Genomic DNA, 9,695 nt, shown 5'->3' on the forward strand with positions numbered 1-9,695 from the left:
AAACAAAGGGGGCAGGCCAGATTTGTCTATGGACTATGGTTTGCCAGTCTGTGATAGACAACAGTCAGTACTTTAACAAAGTTACAGTTTGCAAGAGAGACGTGTATTTGCTTCTTTTGAAATGCAGAACTTTTGAATTCTGTGCTTACTTGTGTGCAGGTAACATATATGGGGAAAGAGCTTGTAAAGTATGTTTCTGAGGAAATACCCGTACCCTCAGAGCCAAACATGGCGCCTCAGCAACATCAACCTTGTCTTCCAGGTACGTGCAGACCAACACCCATTTCTTAGTTGTGAGGAAAGTGCCCAAAGCTACTGAGAAAGCATTCCTTGTTTTGTATTTTCATTCATGTAATATTCAAATAACCATTCTACAGTGAACAATTCAGTGGCATTTAGTACACTCACAGTGGTGAGCAACCACCACCTCTGTGTAGTTCCAAAACAACTTTCATTACCCAAAAAGAAACTCCACACCCATTCAACAATTGCTCCCCTCAGTCTACTTTCTGTCTGTATGAATTTGCCTGTTCTGAATGTATCATATAAATGGAATCATATAATACATAACCTTTTGTGTCTGACATCTTTCATTTAGCATAATGCTTTTAAGGATCTTGCCCTGAAGGACATTCAGTTTCCCTTTTTTGGAAGTAGTGCTGCTGTGAGCATGTCTATACATATATTTTAACCTGGTTTTAGTTCTTTTGGATGTATACCTAGGAGTGGAATTGCTGCATCATATGATAATTATATGTTGAAGTTTTTGAGGAACAGCCAAACCATTTTCCACAGCAACTGAGTCATTTACATGTCCACAAGCAACATACAAGGGTTCCAATTTCCCCACATCCTCACCAACACTTATTTTCTGTTGGTTTGTTTATAGCACTCCATTTTTAAGCATAGGTGATTCTAGGAGAACTTTTTAAATGACAACTTTTCTCACAATTCCATTCTCTAAATCTATATTATACTTACTTTGGGTAGATTTTTAATTGTCATATAAAAGGAAAAATGGCACTTTTTTCCTTCCTGCAGGCATGATTTGGTTAGTTTTCTAAAATCAAGTACTAAAATAAATCTTTGCTTGTTAGTGTAAACTAATGTGCTTTATCTGGTGGAATCAACTTTAACCCAAGAAAGCTGAAGAGAATGTTGTCTTCATCGTTAAGCAGCAGATTTTGAAATGATCTGGGAAGAGGCTGCACACATTTCTATAAAACGAATATAACTAAGTCTCTGTTACCCTTTGCTTTTTCCCCCAGTGTCCCTGCCTCAGACCAGTTGGGGACAGTATAAGCAGAAAAGGAAGTACAATACAGAAGATAATAATTCTGTGATAACCAGAGTCAACAACCAAACAGGGATTACTATCATTAAGCCCCTAACCAGAGTCTCCCCAGGGCCATGCTTCCTACGACAAACCTTAATAATTCCAAGGACTTTCCTTTCCTAACTTTATATCTAATCCACTGTAACCTCCTAGGGTCCTTCTTTGTCTCAAAAACTGGCTTTAGAATAGGATGCATTTTCCCCATTTTTGTGAAGATAGCCTCAAGAGTGCTTTTCATCATTCTGGGAGAATAGATCTGGTAAAACAGAAATTGTGGAGAAGTTAAAGGGTTTAAACTGAAAGAAGTTATTGTCATAATTCATGGTCTTTGGTTTCTAATTCTGACTGCAGATCTACCTAATCAAATCTTGGAGTGGGGTCCAGGAACCTGAATTTTTTTAAGTGATTCTTATGTAGCCTGACTATAGACTTTGAATGACTAGCAGTGTCTGATTTCTTATGCAGATAATAATTTGAAAACTCTTGATAGTCAGCCCTTCACGTCTATCCCAAAGCATACCCATTCTCATGCTTGCTCACATTGCATCTCTGTCTCTCAGTCTCTCAGTCTCTCTCTCTCTCTCTCTCTCTCTCTCTCTCTCTCACACACACACACACACACACACACACACACACACACAGGAAAGTCAAGCAAACCCTTTATCCTCCTGGTTTCTAACCTCAAGAATCAGAGCAGAAATACAGGATCTTCCCTATTTCCTATTTCACAGAAGTTACCTGCTCCTCAGGTTTCCTAGCTCTAGGCAGGCATTTCCAACCCTAGCCATTTCTCTCCTTCCTCAGAGGGCTCATGGTTCCCCTGCTAAGTGAGCATGAAATAAAAAATGGGTTCTGAACTGCTGCTTCTGTTGCCTGCAATATAAACAAATTTCTAAATCGTAAACACTGTTTACAGAAATACTGAATTTTCTTTCCTTTAGATATTTCATACAGTGTTAACACTAATTTGAGAACTATGGAGTGCCGATATGCCAGCCAACTTCTTGCTGCCTTCATCTGGGCCTAGGATGCTGCAGGTCTCTGCTGGCATTCTGTAGGCTGCTGTTGGAACTTTATTTGAACCTCTTTAATTTAGGACTCTTCTGTACCTGGTTTTGTAGTACCTGACAGAAATCCAACAACCTGGCAGATTAGAAAAATGTAAACTCTATAACCTTATTACAAGCCAACCATTCAAGAGAAAATCTTTTTCCCTCTTTTGCATATCAAAATGTCATGGAAATTGGGGATCTGACATTCTAGGATACACAAAGTTTGAAGGAAAAACAAGGCCTTACAGATTTCATCAGCCTGCTTCATATCATGAACATAATCTGTTCTCTTACACTTTTTAATGGTCACACTCTTCAGAATAGTGCTTTCTGGGAGTAAGGAAATTAGGAAGACCTATTACATTTCCCAAACCTAGGGTGATTATGCATCCCAGCTGGACCAGGGCATTCCTTAATCCAGCAAATTTATTAGTAGCACTCCCTTTGACTTGCAGATGCGCCTTGTTTAGATGACCTAGTATAGGAACCAAGCAAATAGGTGTTGGAAAAAATGAAATTTGGACAAGGTAAAAAAAAGAGAAACTCTCCAGTTTCATTTACTTTTTTTAAAGTTTTTACTTAAATTCCAATTAGTCAACATACAGTGTAGTATTAGTTTCAAGTGTACAACATAGTGATTCAACACTTCCATACAACACCTGGTGCTCATCACAAGTACCCTCCTTAATCCCCGCCACGTTTTAACACACCCCTCCACCCATATGCCCTCTGGTAACCATCAGTTTGTTCTCTATAAGAACTATATAGATTCTTACATACTGTTGTGCAAATAGATGGTCAAATCTTATGCATAACACTCTATATTATAAATTTTTTTTAACGTTTATTCATTATGGAGAGAGAGACAGAGAGACAGAGCATGAGCAGGGGAGGGGCAGAGAAAGAGGGAGACACAGAATCCAAAGCAGGCTCCAGGCCCTGAGCTGTCAGCACAGAGCCTGACGCGGGGCTCGAACTCACAAACCGTGAGATCGTGACCTGAGCCAAAGTCGGACGCCCAACTGACTGAGCCACCCAGGTGCCCCAGCACTCTATATTATAAATAATTGCTGGCTACCTAATCTTAACCCCCTGATGGACTGAGATCTTTGAGTTCAGAGAGACTTTTCTGGGCTTTTGCTCCTTATTATATTCCCCAAAGACTAGCACAATAGCTTGCCAGTAAATGTTTATTGAATAATGTTCATCAAATAATAATGAATTAATGGATGCATGAATATGATCCAAAGGACTGCTAATTTAAAACTGAATTTACTTGTGATTGACTGTCCTAATAAGTAGACATGCCTAGATCTCACAGACTTAATGGAATTTGTTGTGAAGAATTCAACAGATTGTGAATAGGATTTCGGTTAGGTAATATTATCTCCTTTATCTGAATCTTCGACATCTGACTGTGAGATAGAAGACTAATGGCCCTTCACATTTTTTCAACCAGATACTTAAAAGAGAGCTATATCCTTCTACTTCCCCCTCTTCATGATAAATAATAAATCTGTTTAGCTTTGGTAACATTTCCTAAACCTCTTTATTTTTTTTTTTTTATTTTTTTTTTAATTTATTTTTGGGACAGAGAGAGACAGAGCATGAACGGGGGAGGGGCAGAGAGAGAGGGAGACACAGAACCGGAAACAGGCTCCAGGCTCCAAGCCATCGGCCCAGAGCCTGACGCGGGGCTCGAACTCACGGACCGCGAGATCGTGACCTGGCTGAAGTCGGACGCTTAACCGAATCCGCCACCCAGGCGCCCCACCTAAACCTCTTTAATCAGATGATGTCAGCATTTCATGGGACAAATAGCAAACTCAATAACTAATTTATTTCTTCATATCATTTGGAATCATGGTATCAAGAATTTCCTGGGGGCTCCTGGGTGGCTCATTTAATTAAGCATCTGACTCTTGATTTCAGCTCAGGTCATGATTTCGGTCATAAGATCGAGTCCAGTGTCGGGATTCTCTCTCTCCCAGTCTCTCTGTCCCTCTCCCACTCCCACTTGGGTACACACATACTCAATCCCTCTCTCTTTCTCTCAAAAAAAAAAAAAATCCTGAGTCACAAAGATTAGTGATAAAAGTTTTTAATCTTGCTGTTTTGAGACTTTATCCAATGAATCAGAGATGATGGAAGAGCTTTATTCTTAGTCCCACACAAAAACTAGTCAAGTTGGTAACTCAGGTGAATGTGTTGGTGGACTCCAGAGTGCTAGAATGTGGTACATTAACAGATTTGAAGGTATATGCTATTTGTAATTAAAGATTTTAATCAGGGGCACCTGGGTGGCTCAGTCCGTTGAGCGTCCGACTTTGGCTCAGGTCATGATCTCGCCCTCTGTGAGTTCAAGCCCCGTGTCAGGCTCTGTGCTGACAGCTCAGAGCCTGGAGCCTGCTTCAGATCCTGTGTCTCCCTCTCTCTCTGCCCCTCCCCCACTCTCACTTTGTCTGGCTCTGTCTCTCAAAAATAAATAAATGTAAAAAAAAATTTTTTTTTTAAAGATTTTAATCATACAAACACCATCCTTAAAAAATGAAATTCTGGAAACCCCAGAACTAGACCCACAAATGTATGGCCAACTAATCTTTGACAAAGCAGGAAAGAACATCCAATGGAAAAAAGACAGTCTCTTTAACAAATGGTGCTGGGAGAACTGGACAGCAACATGCAGAAGGTTGAAACTAGACCACTTTCTCACACCATTCACAAAAACAAACTCAAAATGGATAAAGGACCTGAATGTGAGACAGGAAACCATCAAAACCCCAGAGGAGAAAGCAGGAAAAGACCTCTCTGACCTCAGCCGTAGCAATCTCTTATTCGACACATCCCCAAAGGCAAGGGAATTAAAAGCAAAAATGAATTACTGGGACCTTATAAAGATAAAAAGCTTCTTCACAGCAAAGGAAACAACCAACAAAACTAAAAGGCAACCGACGGAATGGGAAAAGATATTTGCAAATGACATATCGGACAAAGGGCTAGTATCCAAAATCTATAAAGAGCTCACCAAACTCCACACCCGAAAAACAAATAACACAGTGAAGAAATGGGCAGAAAACATGAATAGACACTTCTCTAAAGAAGACATCCGGATGGCCAACAGGCACATGAAAAGATGCTCAACGTCGCTCCTTATCAGGGAAATACAAATCAAAACCACACTCAGATATCACCTCACGCCAGTCAGAGTGGCCAAAATGAACAAATCAGGAGACTATAGATGCTGTAGAGGATGTGGAGAAACGGGAACCCTCTTGCACTGTTGGTGGGAATGCAAACTGGTGCAGCCACTCTGGAAAGCAGTGTGGAGGTTCCTCAGAAAATTAAAAATAGACCTACCCTATGACCCAGCAATAGCACTGCTAGGAATTTACCCAAGGGATACAGGAGTACTGATGCATAGGGGCACTTGTACCCCAATGTTTATAGCAGCACTCTCAACAATGGCCAAATTATGGAAAGAGCCTAAATGTCCATCAAATGATGAATGGATAAAGAAATTGTGGTTTATATACACAATGGAGTACTACATGGCAATGAGAAAGAACGAAATATGGCCCTTTGTAGCAACATGGACGGAACTGGAGAGTGTTCTGTTAAGTGAAATAAGCCATACAGAGAAAGACAGATACCATATGGTTTCACTCTGATGTGGATCCTGAGAAACTTAACAGAAACCCATGGGGGAGGGGAAGAAAAAAAAAAAAAGAGGTTAGAGTGGGAGAGAGCAAAAGCATAAGAGACTATTAAAAACTGAGAACAAACTGAGGGTTGATGGGGGGTGGGAGGGAGGGGAGGGTGGGTGATGGGTGTTGAGGAGGGCACCTTTTGGGATGAGCACTGGGTGTTGTATGGAAACCAATTTGACAATAAATTTCATATATTGAAAAAAAAATAGTGTGGGAAAATATGAATATAAATTAACAATGAATTTAATTATCAATGGACAATTAATAAAATAATTATTTCTAAAAAAAATGAAATTCTGTTGGTGAAATCCTGATATATATATATCACTAAAGTCCTTAGAAGCTATAAAATGGAGTGAATCTATGGTGCATTTTCCCTTGAAATTTCACAACTTCCTCTTAAGCCTCTGCCTACTTGGCTGTAGTTTCTTGTGTTATTGAGGAAATCTTCACTGATATTTCAGAATAAATTGGAAGGAAAAAATGAACATTCCCAAACTTCTACATAATTTGTGATCACTGTGTACAGACATATCAATCTTTTTTACAGTACTTAAAAAAAATCTGTTAGTGTAGATCACAATTCATTATTTACTCAGAAAGCCAGTCTTACTTATATGTATCTATGTCCCCTGTCAGCACAGTAGTAAAACACTCGAAGAAAATTATGTCAAATGTATTCATCTAAGAAAAAAAGAGTATCTCCTGAAGTCTTTCTTTTCCCAAGCCATCATTTAATGCATATTAATTATATCATTTTCTTTCATCATTTCTTCATTTGAAAATAGAACATGCTTTTTCAGAAAAAAAAAGACTCTTTTTTGATTTTGCTAAAAACTGTCCTTCACCTACTGATAATATGTTGTAAATAAATTACTTTAAAGAAAGTGTTTTGTTCATTCCAGTGCTATTACTGTGCTTCATTGCTCTGTAAAAGTATGTGTAACAGAGAGAGCACAAACATTCACAGGTGCTTCTGTTTTATGTGGTTAAGAACTTCTTCAAACTTAAACACCTAAGGAAGATGGGTGCCTGATAACAGAGCAGAAGGTGTTTATTTCAGCTCCTGTTGATGATTCTTGATTGTTTTTCATTACTTTAATCATAATTTTTTTCATCCTAGTATCATGATTAACTTTGACCTAATTCTTAAAGTGGAGGATATATATCCACTGATAGGGGAGAAAAGAGAAGAAAACTAATTTATCTGTTGAGCACCTGCCGTGTGCCAGGCCCTCTGCCAGATTGTTTTACAGACCTTAGGCCTTTGATGAGTTTCTTATTAGTAAAACTCCAGACCTGATGTCTGTACAACACAGAAAAAAACATGAACACTTTACATATAAAGTCAACTGTCTCAAACCCAGTTCAGCTTAAGAAACCACGTATAAAATTTATTTTCCCATAAAGAAAGGGCTTAAATAATTTAAACTTCAAAATATAATGTCCAAGTCTGTTTCTTGATTCCAGTATAGTTTTCACAGATGGCTTTTGATCTTATCAATATAAATCTATCTCATACTATTAATTTAGTTTTAAATATCAAATCACCTAATACTCTACCACCATGTTTAGCCTTTAGAATCCTTTTATTTTAAAAAGGCATTGAATTTTGTATTTAAATAGCTGTAACTGAATTTTTTCCCCAGTGTAACTATAGCAGATGTACTTTTACAATCTATTAAAATAATTCCTAATCATTTTCCCTTTGACTGGAATTATACTTCTTGTTCAGAATGAGAATGTGTATGTATATATATACACTTCTGAACAAGAAGTATAATTCCAATCAAAGGGAAAATGATATATATATACATATTCATTTCCATTTATAACTAGAGTAAGCAAAGAAGTGAAATTTCTATATCATCTAGTCTTGGACCTATTTTACAGATGATGAAACTGAGAACCAGAGAGGTAACATGGGTTGAATGAAAGGAGTACGTAGGTTAGTGATGTTTGAGGAGTGAACTATCAGTTAAAATAATGAGTCTGATTATTTTTACTTACGATCTATTAAGGGAATTTTTTAAAATGTTACAGGAGAAAGAAAAGTAAAAGTTAAAATTATTTTTAACCTAACTAATTAGCTTGTCATTTTGAAGTGCTAATTTAGGCCACTAGATAACATGAATAGGTGCATGAGCCTGTCCTTTTGCCTAGTGATGAAGCTAGCAATTCAGTTTAAGGAGACTTGTGCAGAATATCTAATATTTGGTGATCTCGCTTGAGGAAAATGGGTTTCTTCCTACTTCTTGCATGAGTAGAATGGTTCATTAGTTAGCTGTGCGGTCTTTTTTGGGGACAAGGAGGAACGAGAAGAGCCAAATGTTCACACTGTGGCTATTTTCCGAGTTGTACTGGGCCGGAGAAGCCATAAAACTTGCATGAGACAACACAAGTTTGTGTGGCCTAGAAAACTGATTATCTGTCTTCCAGCCTAATACTATTTTCAGTAAGAAATAACGATAATAATAGCAGCTTATATTTATTGAATATTTGCTATATGCTACTCAGTAGCCAATCATTTGACATGCATTATCCCATTTAGTCCTCACTACTGTTTCATTCTCAATTTACTGGAAATTATGGCACAGAGGGGTTTATATAACCACCTTCAGAAGCTGCAGTCATCCTTTTCTCGCCTTGCTGTTTTATACTGCAGACAGGCTTCTTTTTCCCAAGATAAGTCAATGCTGATTTATAGCTTTATCTTGGGTATGGAAAATGGAGTGAGTGAATTATGACTTGGTCAGAAATCTCATTTTGTGCTCAGTAGACTTGACTAGGGTCTAAGATTTGTAATAAGCAAATTTAAATATTATTTTTTTAAAAATAGGGTTTAATTTGTTGGTTCTTCTTTAAATAGGAACTTCCAGAGAGTCAATGCAAAGCTTCCCACATTATCTACAAATAAAAGAAATTCTATTAATCAGCGATCAAGAATTTCTCCCATGCCATATAATGGATCAACATTGGAAGTTCTATGTGGAATGCGAAGAGCTAACATTCTAAAACCTTGTTTTCTTAATAATTTAATAGGTATTTGTTCATATTATTAAGCCACATTCATATTTTATCTTATATGGGCGGGAGGGCCTATTTTAATACACGCTTTATGAGTTGCTACTAAGATGTGTGTTTACTATTGTAAGAAAAAATAGAACTCAAACTATTGTAGTTAGATAAAATACTTTTTTGCCATTGTAATAAAGGCGTTTTTGAATTAAACCACATTGAATCTCTGGCTTTCTTTTTATTAACATAAATGTAAAACTCATCTTTCAGTCAATACTTCTACCTTTGTATAAATAACAGTTAACTAAAGGGAAGTAAGGATTAAAAAAAGATAAATGGTCCTGAAAAGGCCAGGCTAAAGGGTATCTACTTAAAACAAGAACTTAATGTCCTGGTACCTTCCCCCATTTACTTTGGAACTTATCTTGTGACCAAAATATAAAATTATGAAAGAGGTTTATTTTAAATTTCATAAAATTTAGCATAGATAAAACTGTAACTATGGTAAGTCTTAAAACAAAAAATGAATCAAATGTTGATTTGGTGGCTGATTATTTTAAATAGGATATACTTAACCTTTTG

General features: G+C 37.3%; 1 protein-coding gene and 1 long non-coding RNA gene across 6 annotated transcripts in view; one reads left to right on the forward strand and one right to left on the reverse strand.

Annotated features, from left to right (window-relative positions):
* Window positions 1-9,326, forward strand: part of ANKRD31 (ankyrin repeat domain 31) — a 138,086-nt gene extending 128,760 nt beyond the window's left edge. For 4 of the 5 annotated variants that reach the window (XM_058729520.1, XM_058729491.1, XM_058729500.1 and 1 more), the window contains 2 exons: window positions 160-262; window positions 8,965-9,326. In XM_058729520.1, the coding sequence (XP_058585503.1) occupies window positions 160-262; window positions 8,965-9,110 (249 nt within the window). In that variant the 3' untranslated portion in view covers window positions 9,111-9,326. Of the gene's footprint in view, window positions 1-159; window positions 263-1,268; window positions 1,564-8,964 lie in introns of those variants that run through there. The other variant, XM_058729524.1, reaches the window with a different exon arrangement.
* Window positions 3,240-4,924, reverse strand: LOC131511731 (uncharacterized). The gene is made up of 2 exons (XR_009261696.1): window positions 4,163-4,924; window positions 3,240-3,927 (listed from the first exon to the last, which is right to left on the reverse strand). It is a non-coding gene; the product is annotated as an uncharacterized LOC131511731 (long non-coding RNA).
* Window positions 9,327-9,695: the final 369 nt, after the last annotated feature.

This window comes from Neofelis nebulosa, chromosome 1 (genome assembly GCF_028018385.1).
Source record: "Neofelis nebulosa isolate mNeoNeb1 chromosome 1, mNeoNeb1.pri, whole genome shotgun sequence".
Classification (NCBI taxonomy): Eukaryota; Metazoa; Chordata; class Mammalia; order Carnivora; family Felidae; genus Neofelis; species Neofelis nebulosa.